At 44.9% G+C, this 22,311-nt stretch overlaps 1 protein-coding gene, 1 long non-coding RNA gene, 2 other non-coding genes and 1 pseudogene across 11 annotated transcripts; 1 reads left to right on the top strand and 4 right to left on the bottom strand.

The window, feature by feature from the left end:
* Positions 1-3,949: 3,949 nt before the first annotated feature.
* LOC112310940 (U6 spliceosomal RNA) lies at positions 3,950-4,038 on the bottom strand (annotated as a pseudogene).
* Positions 4,039-5,458: 1,420 nt separating this feature from the next.
* Positions 5,459-21,765, bottom strand: LOC112310839 (uncharacterized). Of its 3 annotated transcripts, XR_008426074.2 has the most exons (4): positions 21,444-21,765; positions 19,783-19,929; positions 7,510-7,622; positions 5,459-7,289 (listed from the first exon to the last, which is right to left on the bottom strand). It is a non-coding gene; the product is annotated as an uncharacterized lncRNA (long non-coding RNA). The 3 variants fall into 3 exon arrangements; XR_011650827.1 differs by lacking the exon at positions 21,444-21,765 and having other exon boundaries at positions 19,783-19,931; XR_008426073.1 differs by lacking the exons at positions 19,783-19,929; positions 21,444-21,765 and adding an exon at positions 8,478-8,721.
* LOC112310914 (U4 spliceosomal RNA) lies at positions 7,821-7,961 on the bottom strand. Its single transcript, XR_002975419.1, has one exon. It is a non-coding gene; the product is annotated as a U4 spliceosomal RNA (small nuclear RNA).
* Positions 8,180-18,798, top strand: SIRT4 (sirtuin 4). Of its 6 annotated transcripts, none has more exons than XR_006656354.2 (5): positions 8,180-8,377; positions 12,866-13,363; positions 15,975-16,269; positions 16,383-16,595; positions 18,328-18,798. XR_006656354.2 is itself a non-coding variant. In XM_024567148.3 (4 exons), the coding sequence occupies exons 1-4, from the start codon at positions 10,721-10,723 to the stop codon at positions 16,533-16,535; spliced, it is 1,005 nt and encodes a 334-aa protein (XP_024422916.3). In that variant the 5' UTR covers positions 10,713-10,720; the 3' UTR covers positions 16,536-16,698. The 6 variants fall into 6 exon arrangements, 1 of the variants encoding a protein (XP_024422916.3); XR_011650826.1 differs by lacking the exon at positions 8,180-8,377 and adding an exon at positions 9,942-10,125; XR_006656356.3 differs by lacking the exon at positions 8,180-8,377 and adding an exon at positions 10,713-10,779 and having other exon boundaries at positions 15,975-16,110.
* Positions 8,555-8,695, bottom strand: LOC112310915 (U4 spliceosomal RNA). Its single transcript, XR_002975420.1, has one exon. It is a non-coding gene; the product is annotated as a U4 spliceosomal RNA (small nuclear RNA).
* Positions 21,766-22,311: the final 546 nt, after the last annotated feature.

Genomic DNA, 22,311 nt, shown 5'->3' on the forward strand with positions numbered 1-22,311 from the left:
CATGGAGCAGAAGGGACCCCACCTTGGACATTAAAAGACAAACTACAGGGAGATTACAGCTAGTGCCAGGCACGGTGTCCTGGAACACTCACTGCCACCCCAGGCCCTGGAGGGCTCTGCTCCCAGACTCAGAAATCCGGTAATAACAACAGCTGCCATTTATTAAGCGCCAGATATCATATAGCTATTACCTAAATTAATTCTCATAAAGGTAATTATTACTATAAGCCCTTCCCCACATTTTGGGATGGGCCATGGTAGTTTGTCAATTTTATATAAAAATGCTCTGTAAGCACAGATTCCAGGTCCCCTTCCCAAAAGAATCCAGCCTCCCGAGACCCTCTGTGTCAGGCCAGGTCCTCTGGGAAGCAGATGTTGAGAGAGAGCTGCGGTTAAGGCCTGTGAAAGAGACAGGGGACGAAGCAGGACTGGGTCTGGAGAGACTCAGGTCTGACACACGGGGAGCCCCGGACAACAAGTCAGAGAGGAGTCCCTACTAGGCAGAAGTGTCTAGGCCCCAGTTCCCCACCATGCTCAGCCATTGGCTGGGGCTGCCCAGCAGGAGTGTGGCCTTGCATCTGGAAGCTGTCATTCCTCATGCTGGAAAACAAGCTTTTTGAAGGCAGAAACAAGAGGTTCACTTCCATGGCTGCCACCTCCTCCTATATTAAAATTCAAGAACCCAGACTGCTCCCCAACTAGGCAGTCACTCTGTGGCATGCCCTCCCAACACCTTTCTGTGGACACTTCCCACTGGGGGGATCATTGGATAAAGTCTCTCTCCCTATCAGGCCACAAGCACAGGAGGGAGGAATGTCTTGATTTCTGCTCACCACGTGTGCAGACTTAGTACGTGTGTGGCAGAAGGTACTCAATATACATCTGCTGAATGCCTGGCAGGCGTTGTGCAAACCACGTCCCTTTCCTCAGAAAGTTCACAGTTTAATGGAAGACACTGAAGATTAAGATTGGGCGATAACTCATTCATTCATCTCGGGGCAGAAGGGCGTGGTCACGGATAATGTTTTAACAATGTATATTGAGTCTCATCTTCATTCCCCTGCTTAACACCCCAGTGGTTTCTGTTGCCCTTGGAGTAAAATCTACTTTCCACAACGGTCTTGAAGGCCACACCTCAGAGTTTGTCTTCTTCCAGTCTCCCCTGGTCACTGCATTCCAGCCACACGGACCTTCACTATGTCCCTTGAGCACAGCAAACTAGTTCTGACTTTGGAACCTTCGTGGCTGTGAGCCCCTTTCTGGAATGTTCTTCCTAGATCTTGGCACGGCTGTTCCTGTTCATCATTGTAGTCTCAGTTCAAGTATCACTTCTGCAGGTCCTGAATATTTTCTCTAAACTCTTTGCATCTCCCATCAGACCCTATCCCCGTATCATGACTTATGTATTTACTTTCACCTGCTGACATTATGTTCAGTGTTTGTTTGTTTACTATTTGTCCCTCCCTCCCTCCCTAAGAAGTCCGCACTCTGAGATGAGGGACTATGCCTCTGTTGTTCACTGCTTGTTCACCAGTGTCCAGCACGGAGGCTGTTCAGTAAATACCGTTTGAAGGAATGAAAGGCCGGGGACACAGAGGTACAAAGAGAGGAGTGGACTGTGCTGCGGAGTTACCGTAGCTACAGGATCGGGATGAGAACCCCAGGATCCTGGCGCCGAGCCCAGTCCTCTTTCTTCTATCACAGGCCATTCACAGAGCTTTTCCAGGATGACAAGGCTCCAGGACAGGGTGCTGCAGGGCAGTGCTGGTTGTAAGAGCAAAGAACTGGAAACGACCCAAATGTCCACCAAGAGAAGACTGGCTACATAAATTACAATCAGTTCTACAAAGGAAAACTATGTAGCCACAGAGAGATCGAGGAAGCTCTTTGTGTACCGATATGGAACAGTTCTAAGATCTAAAAAACTTAAATAAAACTGAACAGTGTGTGTAACATGGGTGCCTTTGTGGAGAAAAGTGGGAAACAATGTATTTGTTTATGAGATGCTTACACATGCTGGAGCATCTCTGGAAAAATAAATAAACTCTAGTGTCACTTAGCAACAGGTGGGGGTGGGATGGGGGAACAGGTGGCAGGGGGTCAGGCGTGGGAAGATTCCACTAAATACCCTCTGGAATCTTTTGAATTTTGAGCCACACATGCAATTTCACCTATTCCCAGAATGAATTACAGTTTCAAAATAAAATACAACTGCATTGTGAAAATGACACTTCAGACATTAACATGGATCAACTGCCCAAGAGTGATTCAAATGAGGCTTGAAAAACGTTTCCTGGAAAACAGCTAACTCTGACCCGATTTTTGGAGAATAGGAGGCCATGGGAAGGGCTCTCCAGAAGGAGGGGTTGATGTTCGTTCAAAAAAGTATGCTGAGGGCCCCAGAATAGGGGTGCAAAACTAAAAGTTTCCAGCCTCCTCTGCTTATCTCAAGGATGAGTCAGGTGACCCAGAAAGTGGGTCCTAGCAGGCACTCCAGCCCTCCGGGGGAAATCCTTTAGGGTCTGGAAGTCCCAAGACAGACAACGGTTCAAATCCCAGCTCTGCCACATGTCCACTGTACAGCCCTGGGCATAATACCTCATCTTTCTGAGCCTCAGTTTTCTCCTCAGTACAATGGACATCAGGTTCTGTGGGTTTGATACTTAACTAGGTGATTTGTCGCAAGCAGCTTCATCACACTGAGCCTCAGTGGCCTTCATTGTAAAATCCGGGTAATAAAACAAGTTATGTGGATTCAACAACAGCAACCAAAATGCAGGAAAAGAAGTGAGAAGCTGTATCTACAAATGACTGTGGGGAAACCCAAGTGAAACTTTAGGGCTAGGCCGGCGAAGGATAGATTTGGGCATTTAACCAGCAACCAAAGGGTTGCAGAAACAAGGTCATGAATATTATTAATTTTAATAATGATTATATTAAAATAATCTTTTACATTATTATCTCATTTAATCCTTGCAAAGATCCAATGGGGGTTAAGCCTTTTTTACAGGCTAGGAAACTGAGACTCACAATTAAAGTCACCTGCTCAACACCACACCGGTCCGAAATGGCAAAGTCAGGATTCAAGCCCAGGACTGCCTGACTCCAGAATCCACGTGTGGCTCATGAAGGGGAGCGTGGGGGTTGTTTCACAGTCCCCTGGCATGTTCAAGTCCCCCAGTCGGCTTCGACACAGTGCCGTGAAAAGGCTTTGCTACTTCTAAATTTGGTGGTGGTGTTGGGGGAGATCCCTGCCTAGGTTACCCATTGCCCCGATTAAAACGTTCACGATGCCAGAATAAAGCCCAGTGATTTTCTATGACCTCTGACCTCATTTGAGGACCAGTGGGATGCGTTTTCTCCCCAGCTCCCCCTTTTTCCTTTCTCAGCTCCAGAAAGAGAATTATTTTCAATTCATCTCCTGGCTCCAGACCTCCCTGCTGTCTGCCTGAGAAGGAGCTGGAGAACAAACAAGTGTTAGAACTGGATGTGAGTTCCCCCTCTTCCCTCTCCCCTCTCCCCCGCCCTCACCCGGGAGAGTCCTGCGAAAACGGCAGAGCACGTCCAGACAGAGAGGTGGGACATTCTCCAGATGCTGTCCTGCGTGGCTTTGTGGGCCAATACAGTGCTATAGTTGGACGGCCAACACGAGGGTACCTCTATTTTCATTTCTCAATCACGGCTGACACGACGTTATTCTGCATTCGCTTCGGGTGTACGGTAGGGAGGTTAGACAGTCATATACTTTACAAAGTGTTCCCCCTGGTGTCTCTAGTGCCCACCTGGCACCATATGTAGTCATTGCACTATTACTGGCTAGATTCCCTATGCTGCGCTTTACGTCCCTGTGACCATTCTATAACCACCAATTTGTACTTCTTAATCCCTCCACCTCTTTCACCCAGGCCCTCAAGCCCCATCCTCCCTGATTGCCATCAGTTTGTTCTCAAAACATAAGGAACACTTCACAAATTTGCTCGTCATCCGTGCAAATCTTCTCTGTATCGTTCCAATTTTAGCGTACGTGCTGCAAAGTGAGGTGGTAGGGGAGCACCTCTTAAAATGCGAAGTATGCATGGCCTTTGTGCAGGCAATCTCACCTATACGCATTTCCCCCAGAACTACCCCACAAATGGACAAAGTTCCCCTAGAGATACCCCGTGAATCGGCAAAGATGCACATCCAAGGATGTTTCGTAGCATTGCTTACAACCGGAAAAACCACCTGACGTTCGTCCACAGGGGGTGGTTAACCGCAGCGGGCTATAGCTGCAAGGGAAGAGGAGAGCTCTATGCTGACATGGAAAACACGTCCATAACATACTGTCTAGCAGAACAAAAAGGAAGTAGTGGAACTTTATGGAGAGGATCCTCCAAGGCTGTTTTATAATTACGTTGACATATGAATGTGGACCAGAAAAAGGGGTTCTATGGAAAGTCACCTCATGTGGCGATCGATCTGATCACAAATTCCTAACTGGTGTGCGGTCATGGTGTGCAGTCACGCCCCAGGCCGGGAACTTCTTAGGGAACAGTTTTAAGCAAGACCTGTCCATTGTTTCTGTGCATCTAGGTTAACTCACCTTTGAAATTCCCCCCTTCAAGCCCTCAAGAGAGCACCTAATCTTAGCTATCCTGAATTCCCATCCCCAAATTGCTTCCTCCCACCTTCATGCAATTTTCCTTACTTTTCTCCTTAATCTCAAACGCATAGAAAGAAGCTGCAAAACTCATTCCCGGGAGCATTTGGGATCTTGCTCGCCAGCCTATGTCATTGGTTTGGCTCAATTAAACTCTTATCAAGATTATCTCCAGGTTTGGACTTTTCTTACACTGACAAATAGAACAATTTGAAGGAACAATTTCCCTCTCTGTGACTATCTCCTTTAGCAGTGGAAATGGGATTACAGCAAGGGGGTCTATCACTGCTTCATATACGTGATGTTTAGGTTTTATATACAAATATCCAGTAATTTTGTACACAGAAAAAAACTGGGTTGTGAAACAGAAAACGATACTATGTAAAAATCACATGAACCCACTTTATAATGGTTAATTTTATGTTATGTGAATTTTACTTCAATTGAAAAAAAAAAGGTAATTGGGACTCAAACTACCCAGCCAAAGGGAGATTCCAGTAGAGCCAAGAGCAAAATACCACAGGTATGTACCGTAAATTTTACCTGTTTTTTTTTTTTATTGTTTTGTTTTTCTTAAGCTATTTGTTCATCTTTTTGGTGTTTTTCCCCCATCCTTTATTGTGTTTGCTTACAAATGAGTCATTATTTTACTTACCTGCTGTTATGAATTCTAAGAAAAATAACATGTGCAAAAATCACACAGGTCAGTGCTTGCCAGAAGACCATCATCCATACAAAAGCCTTGGGAGGAAGCCCTCTTCTACTTCCTCAGGCCTGTTTTGACAACCAGATTAACAGCTGAAGTGGAAAGAAACAGTTGGAGTGCATTTTCAGACCACATTGTGAAGGGTATTTATAGCTCCTTGATATTCAGCCTCTGGGCTGCACGTACGGGCAACTCTTGTAGAATCTCCAGGATGCTCCTTTGAATAGTTATCAATGACCCACTCTGTCCATTTGCTGGGTTCTAACACATTGGCTTGTCAGGGGACACTTCTTGACTTCCTGGGACGATAGGTCCCAAACAGAGGCCCTGATCCCAGAAAACCTACCCTGGGTTCCAAAGTAGTGATGTTAACACAACAGTCAACTGGTGTGAATGAACCAACATTATACACAATTATATACATGTATTTTTGTTAGATTGGCGAGAAATATAATTTTTGGAGTGCCACAGAATTTTAGTAATTAGGTTATGTGTGCCATGAAATGAAAAAGGTTGAAAATCAGTTATAAAAGACTACAGATGGAATGGAAAACGGTGCGGCCAGTCTGGAAAATCATCTGGCTTTTTTTTGGTTTTAGAGATTTTATTTATTTTTAGACAGAGGGGAAGAGAGGGAGAGAAATGTCAATGTGTGATTGCCTCTTGTGTGCCCCCACCTGGGGTCCTGGCTCACCACTAAGGCATGTGCCCGACTGGGAATTGAACCAGTGACCCTTTGGTTCACAGGCCAGCACTCAATCCACTGAGTCACAGCAACCAAGGCTAATCGGGTATTTTTTTTTAACAAAACTCAACATGCAATTTACCATACAGCCCAGGGAATTAAAAACTCATGCTCACACAAAAGAAACTTTGTAGCTTTATGGTGATAACAAAAAGTTTCTCAAAGTTTCTTTCTCAAAATCAAAAGAAACTTAGCAGCTTTATGGTGATAACAAAATGCTGGAAACGATGCCAATGTCCTTCAATGGGTGAATGTTGAACAAACTCTGGAACTTCCATACAATGGAATTGTGGGGGTTCAGATGAGTGTGAATTCCTGGTGCACATGTATTAAAACTTCACTTTCTCCAGTTAATCCGCCACATGTCATTTGAATTATTCAACCAGCTAGAAGAATTAACGGGGAAAGTTTCCCCATCCCTAACAGAATACTACTCAGCAAGGAAAAAGAATGCACTATTGATACATGCGACCACCTGGATGGACCTCCAGAACATGATGTTTAGTGAAAAAAGTCAGACTCAAAAAAGCACATATGATTCCATTTATACAAAACTCTAGAAAATGAAAACTAATCTATAGTGACAGAAGTGAGGTGGGGGCTGGGGAGAGACAAAGGGACTACAAAACAAACAAACAAACAAGCCCAGGAACGTTTGGGAGGGGTGGATGTGCTCACCATCTGGACTGCAGTCGTGGTTTCATGGTCGTACCTATGTCAAAACATCGGACTATATGCTTTAAGTTTGTGCCGTTTAATGAATGTCAGGTGTACTCGTAGATTTGTGTATGTGGCGTGTGTGTTTAATGGGAAGAAGGGTTTCTGTGAGAACTAAATAAAACGAAGCCTACTAAGCGCTTTGTGTGGGATCTAGCACACAGCAGTAAGTGGTCAATAGTTGCTGTTGTTGGAACTTGGCCGGTCTTCTGGATGGCTTCCCGTTTATTTTCTTCATAGCACTGAAATAATCTAATTACCTAATAGTTTATAGGTGTGCTCACTTATTTGACATCTGTCTCAAGACCGTGAGGTCCTTAGAACCCAGTGCCACTTTGAGCCAGTGGATGCTGGTCCCCCACTTCAGTGACCACATCCTTTCCTTAAGGGCCAGAGGAGTGTTTGATGAGCGGTAGCCTAAGCAAGTCCAGCTAGATCTGTTATGTCCTGAGGGCTTCCGTGTGGGGACACTCTTGACCTTCCTAATGGGACAAGAGTAGAGACGGTCAGTGCTGTGGAAACCTGTACATCAGGAGGGGTATGTGGACTTGCTCTGTCCAGTCCCACAATGGGGCCTGAGCAAGTCTAACTGCATCGGTTTCCCTCTTGGTCTTTTTAAAAGGAAGCATTTGGATGAGATGCTTTCAGATACTCTCCCTTGTCTGCGAATCTGTGACCCCCCCACCCCGAGAGATCGCCTACCTGTGCAATGAGGATGGAGGTGGAGGCTGCCATTTGCTGAGTTTCCGGGTAACAAAACTATGACAACCAAACGGACAGTGGAAGGTTTCAGGCTTCACTGCGAGAACGAGACCCTTAAAAAGAAAAAAAGAACACCCCCCTAGCCATGCAAAATTCCCAAAATAAAAACTGAAAAAGAAACACAAAATACAGCAGAGATAATAGAAAAAAAAAGGCCTAAACAATACGTCATTCCCAAACACAGAGAAACTGGAAAACAAGGAGATACATTTTTCACCATTTTTTTTCTTTTGGACACAGTTAAGGTTCAGTCTCCGTAGAGACTGTCAAAAATTGCCAGTGCCGACTATATTTCAAGTCGTCACGGCGGGGTATTGGGAAAAGTTTTCAATTAGCAATAATCGCGCCTCGGATAAACCTCATTGGCTACGATACTGCCACTGCGCAAAGCTAAAGGGTGTGAACTTGAGCCACATTCCCCGACGGATGGAAATGGCTTTTACACTGAGGGTGAGCGACTGCTAGCGACTTCGTAGATCTGACGCGTTCCTGGGCAAGCTGTCATGTTTAAGGCCCGTCTACACGGGAGGCTTCTTCTTGTTGGACCATCTCGTGCAAAACGTTGAGATTTTGGAAAAGAGAGCACATTCGCTGGGGATGCTGGGGAATTTTATGCAAATCATCACAACGTCACAAAGATAACCGTATCGAGTTGAATTTTGGATGAGAAACAGCGGCGAGAAGTCAGTGAAAGCAAGAGCGAGCCGAAGAGGAACGCAAGCGCTAGAGGGAGTATTTCCGAAGCAGCTAAAGCTGAATGCTAGTGTGACTTAGGAGAGAAACATGCAGCGAGAACAAAAGAAATCAGGTAACAAGCCACTTTTCACAGACTGAACACTTCCGGGGGGGGAGAACACCAACAAAGGAGACTAATAGTCATTGAAAAACAACAAACTTAAAAAGCTTACCAAAAACGAAGTTTTGGGGACTGATGAGATCACCATCACAACAGGAACTCTTTTTTTTCTTAAACCGAAATATTCAGTCTCCGTAGAGACCGTCAAAAATTGCCAGTGCCGACTATATTTCAAGTCGTCACGGCGGGGTATTGGGAAAAGTTTTCAATTAGCAATAATCGCGCCTCGGATAAACCTCATTGGCTACGATACTGCCACTGCGCAAAGCTAACAAAAGAATACTCTGCACATCATCCCGAATAAGCAAGATCCCTATTTCAGAAAAGCGAGTCTGAGTCGCATGGAAAAACCTTCGATTATTGTTTGGATGAAAGTTACACAACCATGTAAGATTTCTCGGAAACGCACAGGCTGTTTCTGAAGAATTCTTGCCTTATTTCACTTAACTAGATTTTGGTGGAGCATGAAGCAAAGCATTATGGGAGGGAGCATGCTAATAACCTAATGCAGAATATGAATTGGAGCAGATGAGAGATGTGTTCAATGTCAGGGCACTGTTCACTTGACTCCCAATTCTCAGTGTAACTATGTAACTTTTATTATGGTAAAATGTACATAATATAAAATTTACCATTTTAACCATTGTTAAGTGTAAATTTCAGTAGCACCAAGGACATTTACATTGTTTGCTACCATTTGTGTTTTATACCTCCAGGAATTTTTCATCATCCCAAACTGAAACTCGACCCATTAAACATTAACTCTCCAGGTCCCCAGGCCCTGGCAACCTCTATTCTACTTTCTGTCTCAATGAATTTTATTCTAAGTACCTCATATAAGTATCCAATATTTCACCTTTTGTTTCTGGCTTGTTTCATAACATAAATATTTTTTTAATTTCTTTTATTTACTTATTTTCAGAGACAGGGAAAGAGAGGGAGAAAGAGGGAGAGAAACATCAGTGGGTTGCTTCTCACACACCCCCAACTGGGGACCTGGACAGCAACCCAGCCATGTGCCCCTACAGGGAATCGAACCTGCGACCTTTCAGTTTGCAGGCTGATGCTCAATCCACTGAGCCACCCCAGCCAGGGCCATAACATAAATATTTTTAAGATTTTATTTATTTTTAGACAGAGGGTAAGGGAGGGAGGAAGAGAGGGAGAGAAACATCAATGTGTGGTTGCTTCTCACGTGCCCCCCACCGCGGACCTGACCTGCAACCCAGGCCTGTGCCCTGACTGGGTACTGAACTGGTGACCCTTCTATTCACAGGCCGGTGCTTAATCCACTGAGCCACACCAGCCAGGGCTCATAACCGAATGTTTTTAAAGTCCATCCATGTTGTAGTATATTCTTTCTGTGACTAATATCCTATTGTACGGAGTTTTGTTATCTGTCCATTCTACAATGGACATGTACTGCTTCTACCTTTGGCTACTGTGAATGATGCTCCTGTGAACACTGGTATAGGGTACACTTTGAGTCCTTCTTTTCAATTCTTTTGTGTGTACACCTACAAGTGGAGCTTCTGGACCATATATTAATTCCACTGGGGGAACTGGTTCCTAAGGTGGTCTTCAAGGTCTCTGCTAGCTGCCCTTTGATTATGTTCTAAAACGCTTACGAATTCTGCATGTCTCATTTAGGTGATGCTACAGAGCACTGGTTCGCATAGGCTACACATTAGAAACAACTGGTAAGTTTGTAAACCAACTTGACCCCAGGCGTTTCCCCAGATCAATTGAATCTATCTCTGGGAGTGAAACCAGGCATTGTGTTGGTTAATTTAGCAACAATAAAAATACAAGATGGAAAATAGCACTAGGGAAGCCAAGTAGGAAACACATTAGTTCCTGTATATTGGATCTGGCTTTAATTGTTCATTAATATGTAAAAACACCAGTTTTTCAGGTACTTGGGAATGTACTTCTTGACAACCCACGGCAAGGTGGGAACTTGATTCTGTCACGGTGAGTGGAGAGGATCATTAACACTGAACTTGAGAGTGAATCCAATCTAAAACCATTATTAAGGCTTCTATTTTGAGAGAGAATGAACTCCCTAGAGCAGTGTAGTGTAGGATTTTGCCCTCAGGACATTGGCGTGACGCTCTAAATACTTCTTAGAGAAGACAATGTGCTGGCTTAGGACAGAGCACCGCACCAAAGAACGAAGCTTAAAACCTCTGACCTGGAAAAGCTGACAGAAGAGCACAACTGTGAAACCTAGAGAATTGTGGGACTTGTAGTTTTTCTTGCATTACTTAAGCTTTGTAAACTACATTTCCCAAAATGCAAATACAGCTGGTCAGTCCCAACTGTCGGGCTTGGTGTCCCTTCCGCTGTGAAAGGTAAGTGTGCTCCATGCAGGGGGCAGGTTTCTAGAAGTTGTGGATTTCTTGTAAGGTATTCCATTTCTCCCTTTTGCCCTTTGGTGGGATCTGGGAGAGAGCTAGTCTTCTAACAGGGCTTGTTTTCAGAGGGGTTTCCCAAGCCTTTCGGTCTCAGGAATTAGGACTCCGTACTTGTTTAGCTGTTCACGTGTTGCCGTGGAACGTCAAGAAGAAATGGGGGTCCTGAATCTAGATCTGGAAATGCAAGCATAAAATAATGTTTACATTTGGGGTGCGTGTCGCTACAGAATTTCTGCATTCTGTCAAGTAATACCAAAGCCTTGTTTTTACAGCTAGAAAGCAGACATGCAGGGGTAAAACATCTTGCCAGGTCTCGCTGCTCTGCTGTGTGCCAAGTAGCAGTTTGAAATTGAGGGTAAACTAAAAGATTATGGGAATAATTAAAAGTGTGCGAGTGCTTAATTATATTAGTAAAATAAAAAGCCAGAACAGTCTGAGCAACAATTTCATCAACACTTGGTATACTAGAACTCAAGTGTGCTTCCCTTAGCTTATGAAGAAATAAGACAATTCTAATATATTAAGTGGGATGTAGGTTTATGGAACACAGAGTTCCCTAAGGGATAGTATTAACTAAAATACTCGTATACATATATTCCTCTGACATTAAAAAGGTAATAAACCCTAGCTGGTGCAGCTCAGTGGGTTGAGCGCAGGCTGCAAACCAAGGGGTCACCAGTTCGATTCCCAGTCAGGGCACATGCCTGGGTTGCGGGCCAGGTCCCCAGTGGGGGCCACGTGACAGGCAACCACACATTGATATTTCTCTCTCTCTTTCTCCTTCCCTTCCCCCCTCTAAAAATAAATAAATAAAATCTTTAAAAAAATACAAATAAAGAAAAAAATTAATAGTAATTTCTTAATACCAAACATCCAGTTAATGTTTAATTTTCCAATTGTCTCATAACTGTCATATTTTAAAAGTTTGTTTGGCCCAGGACTCCAATAAGGCCCACATACTATTACGATCTTTTAATCTGTACAATGCCCCCTTTGTATCTCTGTAACTCTAACTCTTGCAATTTATTTGTTGGAAGAAACTGATTCATCTGTCCTGTAGAGTTTCCCATAGTCTGGACTTTGCTGATTTACAAATGGTATCATGAAAGGTCTAGAGACTTCATCAAAGTCAAGTTCAATTTTTTCTTCTTCTTCCCAACATCACATCGTGGGAGGTGGTGTGCCCTTCCAAGAGTCTCATCATTCCAGTTCTCTCTTTTGTGATGTTGACGCCCAGTACCTAGATCCTACCTTTGGTTTTCAGCTATAAAAATGAAGTTCTGATACAGTCTCCCTTCCTCCAGCTCCTGGTAACTACTAATCTACTTTCTGTCAATATGGATTTGCCAATTCTGGACATTTTGTATAAGTGGAATCATATGATTTTGTCCTTTCCTGATAGGCTTCCTACACCTAGCATGTTTTCAGTGTTTCTCCATACTGTACCATATACCAGAACTTCATTCATTTTTATAGCTGATAACATTCCATTGCATAGACAGACCACATTTTATCTGTTCATCAATTGATGACCTTTGTTTTTAAAACAACTTAAGAAACTGAAAAAAAAAAACCCAGTTTCTAAAAAACAAACAAAAACCCCCAAACTCACAAATACAGAGAACTGACTGGTGGTTGCCAAAGGCCAGGGGGTGGTGAGATGGGTAAAAGTGGTCAAAAGGTGTAAAGTTCCAGTGATGAAATAAGTAAGTCATGGGGATATAATGTACTGCATGGTGGCTACGGTTAACAGTACTGTATTGCATATTTGAAAGTTGCTGAGAGAGTAGATCTTAAAATTCTTCGTCGCCAGAAGAAAATTCCTGTAACTATGTGTGGTGACGGAAGTAACTAGACTTCCAGCAGCGATCATTCAAAACATACACAAATACTGAATGATTATGTTGGGCACCTGAAACTAGTATGTTGCATGTAAATTACATATGCATAAATACCTGAAACTAATGTGTTGTATGTCATTGTAACCAAACAGATTTTTCACATGAGGTTTCTTTCTCTCTAGAATGAGGATGAACTTTGGGTTGACTTTCAGAGCCGCAAAAGGCTGCTGGAAGGTGAACCTCAGCCAACGGTGCTCACGTGGACCCATCGGGTTATTCGTGCCCCCAAGCCCCCCCGTGGACCCTGAGAAGGTTAAAGAGTTACAACGCTTCATCACCCTTTCCAAGAGAGTCCTGGTGATGACCGGCGCGGGGATCTCCACCGAGTCAGGGATCCCAGACTACAGGTCCGAAAAGGTGGGACTTTACGCCCGCACGGACCGGAGGCCCATCCAGCATCGGGATTTTGTGCGGAGTGCTGCAGTGCGCCAGCGCTACTGGGCGAGAAACTTTGTGGGCTGGCCTCAGTTCTCCTCTCACCAGCCTAACCCTGCACACTGGGCTTTGAGCAACTGGGAGAGACGCGGAAAGCTGTACTGGTTGGTGACCCAAAACGTGGACGCCTTGCACACCAAGGCGGGGAGCCAGCGCCTGACAGAGCTTCATGGATGCATGCACAGGTGCAGGACGGTCTAAACGGTGTGAACGCAGAAAAGTGGGCTCCGTAAGGGAGGGACCTTGGCTATCTTGATGGCTGCTGTCTTCATTAGACCTTGAGAAAAGGTCTAATGGGAGCTTTGGGAAGAAGCTGTTTAATTTGGAGTTGATCTCAGCAAACTCAGTGAGCAAATGGGGAAGGAAGGGAAGCCCAGAAGGTAGTCATGAATGGATTACTGCGTTGGGCAGCTGGAGCTCAATCCAGTGAGGGGCCCTCCACTGGATGCCGAAGCATCTACAGCATGCTTCAGAATTCTCAATGAACGTCAGGGAAGCTGGGGTGTTTATCCACCGTCTCCCATCCCTCACGGGTCAGGGACCACTCTTGGGGAATTAACTCCCTAACACTCTGCTCCTCCAGAGGCGGCTTCCTCTGCCACAGGAAGTTGCTTAAATGAGAACTGTGTGCAGCGGCCCCTAGCGGTCTACAGCAGAGCTGCCACAGCACATGCTACAAACTGTGCGTCTCTCCTACGTAGACTTGCAGACGCAGTACAGTGGGCACACGGAGCCTCGTGCACAGTGCTGGAATGAATACGTGGAGCTCTGGCAATAATCTGTAGCTAGGTGGAGACCACTTCCTTATCTTTAAACCCCAGAGGTCCTCCTGCGAATCGTAAAATATTTATTGGGCGCCTACAACCTGTGGTGTGTAGCAGTGTGCTAGTTGGCGTGAAGGGACCCTAACCCAAGTATAAAACTTGGCCTACTTTATATTTGAGAACTTTGTAAGCTGCTTGGGGGAGACCCAAAAATAACATGTTGAACGACAAACAACTCCACACATGATTGTTAAATTGGGTGGTCCTTGACGGACATGCTTCACAAGTTCAGAGAAACAGATTTAATAAAGATTGGAGAAATCAGGAGCTTTTATGAGTCCAGTAAAGCTTGGGAATGGCTCAGATTTGACTAGGCAAGGGAGGGGAACGGATGTAGAGAGCTTTCTAAATGAAAGGAATTTGTGGAGCCCAGAAGAGACTGGTCGGGAGACCAGTACGAAATCAGATGACTGGGAAGGCTCATGGGGGCACCTGAAAATCACGCGGTGCAATTTGGGTCTGCTGTGAGACCAGAGGGCAGTATTAGTGGCTTCTGAGCAAGGAAGCAGCATGATAAAAATAACACTTGAGGAAGGCGGCACAGGGTTAGAAAGAGGGGCTCAGGGTCAGTCTGAAGGACCCAGACTAAGGGGAGGCAGGGGAATGACAGAACTAACGATGGCAATGGGTCCATTTAAAAAGCTTTTCCCCCCTAAATCTTTCCTGTTTCAAACATCCACAAAAGTTAAGAGAATACTATAGTGAACTCCCCTAGACCACTACCCAGATTCAGAGATTTTACATGGCTACTTATCCTTTCTCTCCATCTCTGCTTAAGTATTTTAAAACAGGTCCAACTGCTTATCATTGCAGAGGGGCCTTTTAAACAACAAAAAAATCAATGTAATCTGATGGTTGACTAGATAGAGTAAATGGAGAAAAAGGGGTAACAAGTTTTCCCCAACAGTTTCAGCCCAAGTAACTGGAGAAAGGATGGTGATAGAGAAGTTGCAGGGTGGCGGGGGGGGGGGGGGGGGGGGGGGGGCGGAGGCAGCGCGGCATGTTGCACAGGTGGTTGAAGACAAAAGGTAAACCTGACAGGTCAGTTGAGAAGCTTTGGAACAGGCCCTGACCTGTGTGGCTCGGTTGATTAGGCACCGTCCCTTAAAGCGAAAGGTCACTGATTCGATTCCAGTTGGGGCCCATGCCTGAGTTGTGCATTTAGTCCCAGGTCCGGCACATCCAAGAGGCAAACAATCGATGATCGATGTTCCTCTCCCTTCCCCTCTCTCTAAAAATAAATAAATAAAATCTTAAAAACAGATTGGGAATTGAACTCCAGTTTGGGGGAGAGGGCAGGAGTGGAGTCCTGTGTGGAGGAGGAAACCGTTTGCACAGAAGCAGTGAGGCGGTGAGGACAGAGATCCTGGGATGTAGAGGGAAAGGGAGCTGGAGGGTTGAGGAGCAGAGGCGGAACCAAGTAGACAGCTCTTCCCTGGGCGGTGTTCCAGGCAGCAGGCACAGACCAGTGGTCACGAGCAGTGGTCTTGCCAAAAGAGGGCAGGTCTCAAAGTTCCTGACCTCACAGAGTCCACGTTCTGGTGACTGGACAGGTGACACGAAGGCACCATGTCATAGACACTACGGGGAGAGAGTTTTTAAGAGAAAGGATGGTGACAGATGGCCACACAGGTGAGGACAGCAGAGAATGGAGGGACAGGCTGGTTTGGGCACTAAGGAAATCATTTGTTAAGGAAGTGGATGTCGTGCTAGGGATGAAAATGAGCTGGCAGAAGGTGAAGCAGGGATTGTTTAGTTAGGAAACAGATGTACATGTTCTAGAAGGTTGGCAGTGGAAGGAAGGTGAGAAATGGTGGTAGCTAAAGAAGTCATAAGAAGCTATTCCTAAAACTGGGTGACAGGAAAAGGGAGTGAGGATGGAGGGGCTCAAGGCAGCTGGGGATGAACCATCTTCAGCAGCCATGTGCCTCCCCAGGACAGACCATTCAGTGGGCCTCCTCTTTGGTTTCAGGGTCCTCTGCTTGGATTGTGGTGAACAGACTCTGCGTGGGGTGCTGCAGGAGCGCTTTGCAGCCCTGAACCCCACCTGGAGTGCTGAGGCCCACGGCCTGGCTCCTGACGGCGACGTCTTTCTCACAGAGGAGCAGGTGCGTAGCTTTCAGGTCCCATCCTGCGCTCGATGTGGAGGCCACCTGAAACCAGATGTAGTTTTCTTCGGGGACACAGTGAACCGCGACAAGGTCGACTTTGTGCACAGGCGTGTCAAAGAAGCCGACTCCCTCTTGGTGGTGGGATCGTCCTTACAGGTATCTTGGTCAGGGTGGCAGGTGTCCCCTTTGCCAGCCTCTCCCAGGCTCCCTATCTGATTCATCCCTTCCTGCACCTACAGATCTCTCACCTGGGCCTTCTCCTTGTACAGGTGTACTCTGGTTACAGGTTTATCCTCACTGCCCGGGAGAAGAAGTTACCAATTGCAATACTGAATATTGGGCCCACTAGGTCGGATCACTTGGCATGCCTGAAGCTGGATTCTCGTTGTGGGGAGCTGCTGCCTCTAATAGACCCACACTGACCACAGCCTGATGCTCCTGAGCCAGACGCTGGGACTTTCACTCACATCCTGCTGCTGAAGGTAAATTCCTTCTCAGATATCAAGATTACAGTTCCCTTCCGTCTGAGAGCACTGACAAAGTGTGCAAGGTTCTAGGCTCCTTAATGTGTGGCCATTCTTCATTTATTTTTGAATGTATATTAAGCTATATTGTTTGGAAGACTTTGATTTTCAAATTCTAGGCACACAGCTATTTAAAACTATGTTCCAAAATCCGTGGTAACTTTTTTCCGTTTTTATTTATTTATTTATTTTTTGGTTTCATGTCTAATTTTTATCTTTTTTCCGTTTTTAAAAAATAACAGCTTTACTGAGATGTAATAAATTTCACCCTTTAAAAGTATACAACGAATTGTTTTTAGTATACTCACTGAAGTTGTACATGAATTACCACAACCTAATTTCAGAACATTTCCAGTATCCCAAGAAGAAACCGTGTACCCATTAGCAGTCATTTTCCATCTCCCATCGCCCCCCAACTTCCTGGCAACCACTAACCTCTGTTTCTGCCTGTTCTAGACATTTCTTATAGTATGTATGTAGCCTTCTGTGTCTGGCTTCTCCACTTAATGTTCTCAAGGTTCATCCATATGGTAGCATGTGTGAGTACTTTGTATCAACTTTATGTAGACAGCTTTATTGAAACAAAACTCACATATCATACAGTTCACTCATTTAACGTGTAGTTTGTTTTTCGTATATTGCTAGTAGAATACAGACACTTTTTTTAAAGAGTACTTTTTAGAGCAGTTTTAGGTTCACAGAATTGAGCAGGAAACAAGAGTTCCCATATACCACCTGCCTTGTACACTCAGTATTTATCACTCACCTACTGAGGGACATCTTAGTTGCTTCCAAGTTCTTGTCAATTATAAATAAAGCTGCTATAAACATCCGTGTGCAGGTTTTTGTGTGGACATAAATGTTCAGCTCATTTGGGTGAATACCAAGCAGTAAGACTGTTGGATCATATGATAAAAGTATGTTTCATTTTGTAAGAAACTGTCAAACTGTCTTCCAAAGTGGCTGTACCATCTGCATTCCTACCAACAATGAATGAGAATTCCTATAACAACCCCTTTTTAAAAACTGTTTTAACTGAGCCATGGCTGGTGCAGCTCAGTGGACTGAGTGCCAGGCTGCAAACCAAAGGGTTGCCAGTTCGATTCCCAGTCAAGGCACATGCCTGGGTTGCAGGCCAGGTCCCCGGTGGGGGGTGCACGAGAGGTGACCACACACTGATGTTTCTCTCCCTCTCATTCTCTCTCCTTTCCCCTCTGTCTAAAAATAAGTAAATAAAACCTTTAAAAAATGTAAACACTGTTTTAATGGAACTAAATGTACAGCGAAGTGCGCACACAAGCAGGCAGCTTGATGGAGACCCACACTCCTACGGCATCCAGGTCAAGGAATGGAACATCACTAGCACCCAAGAAGTCCCCTGGGCACAAGCACTTTTTAACTAGTTTCTTATACTATTGTAGAAGTTTAGATGATACAGATAAGTAAAAAGAATACAAATTACCCATAATCCCACCCACCACTGAGATAACCAAAGTTTAACATTCTGGTATAACTAAATCTGTTTTTACAAATATTGAATCATAGCATTTTATTCTATCCTATTATATAGTTGCCATATTTATGTGTCTTAAAAGCTGTAAGTTTTTGAATGGTAGGCTGATGTTCCCAATCATTTCCCCCACCCTACTCTTGGCTTATTTGGGCATGAATTTGTTTTATTTCTTTTCAGATCCCTAAGGATTCATCCTTGCTCCCTCTAACTCATCGAAGTTCAGAGTGCAGCCTGTAGAGGGCAGCAAACCGAAGTCTGCCAGCCTGTCTCCGGACCCAGCAGTTCCAGAGCCAAGGAGTTCAGATCTTTAGGCTGATTAGATTGGCCTCTGAAGGAAGACTTTTTCCAAGCAGCAGCTTCTCCCGATAGGAAAACTGCTAAACTGCTTTCATATCTTTTTTATCTCATCAGGCAGAAGAAATGGCCCAAGAAATATGTAGATTAGAATGGTCTTCGGAGTAATAACCCAGGGATCACACTAACGTGTGTGGGGAAGGAGTAACAGGGGGAGGGTGGGGAGTAATGGGGGGAAGGAAATGACTTAATTTATAATTCTAAATGGTTAGATGTTCTTTAATGGAACCATTTTGGTTTATTTCTTGAAAAGACGAACTATTAAAAAAAAAAAAAAAGGCCCAGAATTTGGAGACTGCCTCCTCTGGGTCCGCATGCGTAAATAAACTCCACTTCACTACCCACCACCCCCCCCCCCAAAAAAGAAAAAACGAACTATGCTATGAATGAATTTCTTATTAACCAAGGAATAAAGGAATCCTTTTTAAAATAGCACACCAGTTATGTGGGCCATGTATTTGTATCTTTTAACCAGCTAAAAGCAAACGGGACTGTGTGATGTGGTTCTCTAAGGGTTTCTGCTTCATCTCAGCCAGAATGAGACACCTGCCTTGAACCTGGTGTATAGAGAGGAAACAGTGAATTCCCAAGTGGGATCTTAAATTGATTTGTTTCTGCCGGGGAAAGCAGTAAGACTTGTGTGAATGCTGCGTTAGCCAGAAAGAATCATTGTACCAGGCTAAAGCTTTCTGCACCATCTCATCAAAAAGTGAAGCGGATGAAAGGATCACAGCCTATTCTGTGATTGTGGTCTTTTGTCTACAATTAGGGCAAGCAATACATGTTCATTCTGCACCTGCCTAGAAAGCAGATTTCAGTTAACTGGGATAACCCAAGACCTTGAAAACACAAAGAGTTCTTTTCATCTGTACAACTGTACGTTTGCCCATAGCCATTAGTTAATTCTGAAGAGGTATAAGGTTGTTGTAAATCTCGTTTCAGGATTTTTTTTTTGTTTTTGCAGATGGAGATCCTTTTGAACCAGATTTGCTCAACTATCCAGAGTCAGTACCAATAATTGTATTCAATCTGGGTCTTTTGAATCTCAAGCCATTCTTATCCACAAATCTCATATATGGTTATGGACAGGCACTATATTAAGATACGAAGGCTACAAAGATACAACTTCTTGCCCTCAAGTGGCTCACGGAGGATATGGTATTTCCCCCACCCTTATTCTCTTCCAGGAAATGACACAGAGTCATACAAGGATTGACGGGATAAAAAAATTTAGTCCCTCCCCCATTCCTTTTTGAGGAAATTAAGACCCAGACTTACCTAAGGACACAGTACATAGATTCAGAGCCAGGACTGGAATCCAAGTATATTTTCTTCCCAGTTCTTTTCTTCTTTCAACAATGATTCCCATTCAAAGATCACAGTTAGAAAGTCAGCCTGGAGTAGGAGCAGAAGCCCGCAGTATACCTGACCAGAGAGACCAGAAATAGTTAAATGTGGAGAGTGGGGAGTAGGTGAGGTTGCCCTGGAGAGGAGGCAGGCTCTTTCATCACCTAATGTTGGCACAACTCATGAAACCGCGCTCGAGGGCCTTAGGAGTGTTCCTTTTTTTCCCCGTATTTCTTCCTTAGATGGAATTCTTTCTAAAATATTTGTCTCAAGAGGAACTTGATTATTTCCTGAAGCATCTCCGTACTTTACATCTCTAGCTTTCCACCATCACTACATTCCTAAGCCCACTCTAAGTGCCCTTGGTCGGAACAACAAACACCTTCTAGTGAGCACTATCGGGTTGTCACTGCCCTGGTTACATGGTTCTAATTGCATAAGCCTGGCCTTGGACATGACTTCTGGTCGTACTCTCCCTCAGTTGCTTCCACAAGTCTACTCTGCTATCACAATTTCAGTAAGTGGAAGTCACCAAGGCAAATAGGTATACATGACACTGGAAAAGTCCTTGCCACTCACTCATGTTTTCTTTCTTATGCTGTCATAAATTGAATATCCTTTTCTCACTTGTCCCGTAAATCACAGCATTACTGAGCACACGTCCCAAGCACCACAAGAAGCATTTTACAACCCGTTAGCTCAGTAAGAATTAACCTCACAAGAGATGCTTGGGCATGAAAACGGGTCTTCAGTGAATGCCGACCTTTCCTGAGAGGATCAAAGGAAGGACAGATAAGAAATTCAACACTCCTAGGTTGTGTGACCACCTGTCCCATGTTGCCCTGTGTTAGAAGCAGGACTTCCAGTGCTCAAACCAGGATGAGCCGGTCACCTGGCTGTCAGGAATAGCAGAGGTTGCCCCTGGATATTAGTTAATTTTGGACATGTTATCCTTGTCAAGATTCAAGATGGCACTCCAAGACACAGATTAAAAAATTTTTTTTCTCATAAATTCTACTTTATGGAAAAAAAAAGAAAAACCTATGCATGAAAGGAGAGTGTCATTTATTAGAAAAGAAATTAACATGGAGTTGAGACTCCTCCGGGACAGACTTGGACTTCCATCCACATCCTCCTACATACTAGTTAGGTGAACTTGGGCAAGTTGTATCTAATCTTCAGTCTTTTTATAAATGAGGATAATAGTAGCTACCTCATTGGGTTGTTACGAAGATTACAGGGTAATGAAGCGTGCGAAGCTCACAGCAGTGCCTGGCACACTGTAAACAAACGTCAGCCATTGTAATTCGGGCGGAGTTTGGAAAGGCCAGCCTCGATACCTACCAAACCTTTGTGCCTGACTTACTCTTAACTAGACTCCCAGGAATCTTCCCCAAAGCCGTATTTCCTTTCTGCGTACCTGTTTTTTTTTTTAAACTACAAAACTCTTGCTTGATGCAACAAAGCCTTTCTAAAGAAAATAAAACTTGAATGTCCTTTCTTCTCCATTCCCTTGGAAAAATAACTTTTATTAAACATTACTGCACAACAAACACTGTATGAAGCATTTTTCAACTCATTGGTTCACCTACCGTAATTCCCAGAGTCAACCCTACCGGTGATCCCACACACTATTATTTCTTTTGAAAGATGACGATCCTCGCCATATTGTAACCTAGGGTGACCAGGTCCGTGCAGTTCTGAGCTCGCTCTCCCTCTAACGCATCAGAAACCCTGTGGGGTAACTGAACAACTGTACTTTGGGAGGGAAGAAGGGCAAGGCTCAAGAAACTTCCAGAAGCGACCCAAGTTAGGTCCTGTAAGATGAGCAGGCATTCACCAGACTAGAAAGGGGGAAGCATCCCAAACGGAAAGAACGAGAAATGCAAAGCGCGAGAGGTCAAACCTGCAAATCCCTTCACCTTTAAAAAATTTTTTGAAGGTGGGGGTGGGGATTCAAGTGTGGACTTGGGACGGGCCAGAGGCCCTTGGCTGTGCGCACAATTCACTCGCCTCTGTCCCGGGCCGTTCTTTCTTCCCGCCCCTTTGCTTCCCAGCACCCTACTTTCCCGGTCTCCCCCACCCCCACCCCGCGGGAAAAAAGCCATGGAGGCGTTCCCAAGTGGAAGCTGGCAGGTGCCCTGGGGGAGGAAGTGCGTGTGCGCTGGGGGTGAGAATCCCGGAGAGGGAGACCACAGCGGGAAAGTGGGACTCCACGTCACACCCACGTGTATTCGTCTTTCCGTCACACTAACTTCCACCCCCGACTCTGTTCTTCCTGGGCCTCACCTCCCCAGCCACGCCACCTCCTGAGACCATTACCAACCACCGCGCCTGCGCCGGCGCAGACCCCACACCCAGAGAGGCGGGCCTGAGTCTGGGAGGCGCGGTGGAAATCGGCGACCGGGCCTCGGTTCAACAGTAGGAAAGCGTGCGGAAGCCACGTGTCCACAAGGCGCC

This window comes from Desmodus rotundus, unplaced genomic scaffold (assembly GCF_022682495.2).
Source record: "Desmodus rotundus isolate HL8 unplaced genomic scaffold, HLdesRot8A.1 manual_scaffold_266, whole genome shotgun sequence".
Taxonomy (NCBI): Eukaryota; Metazoa; Chordata; class Mammalia; order Chiroptera; family Phyllostomidae; genus Desmodus; species Desmodus rotundus.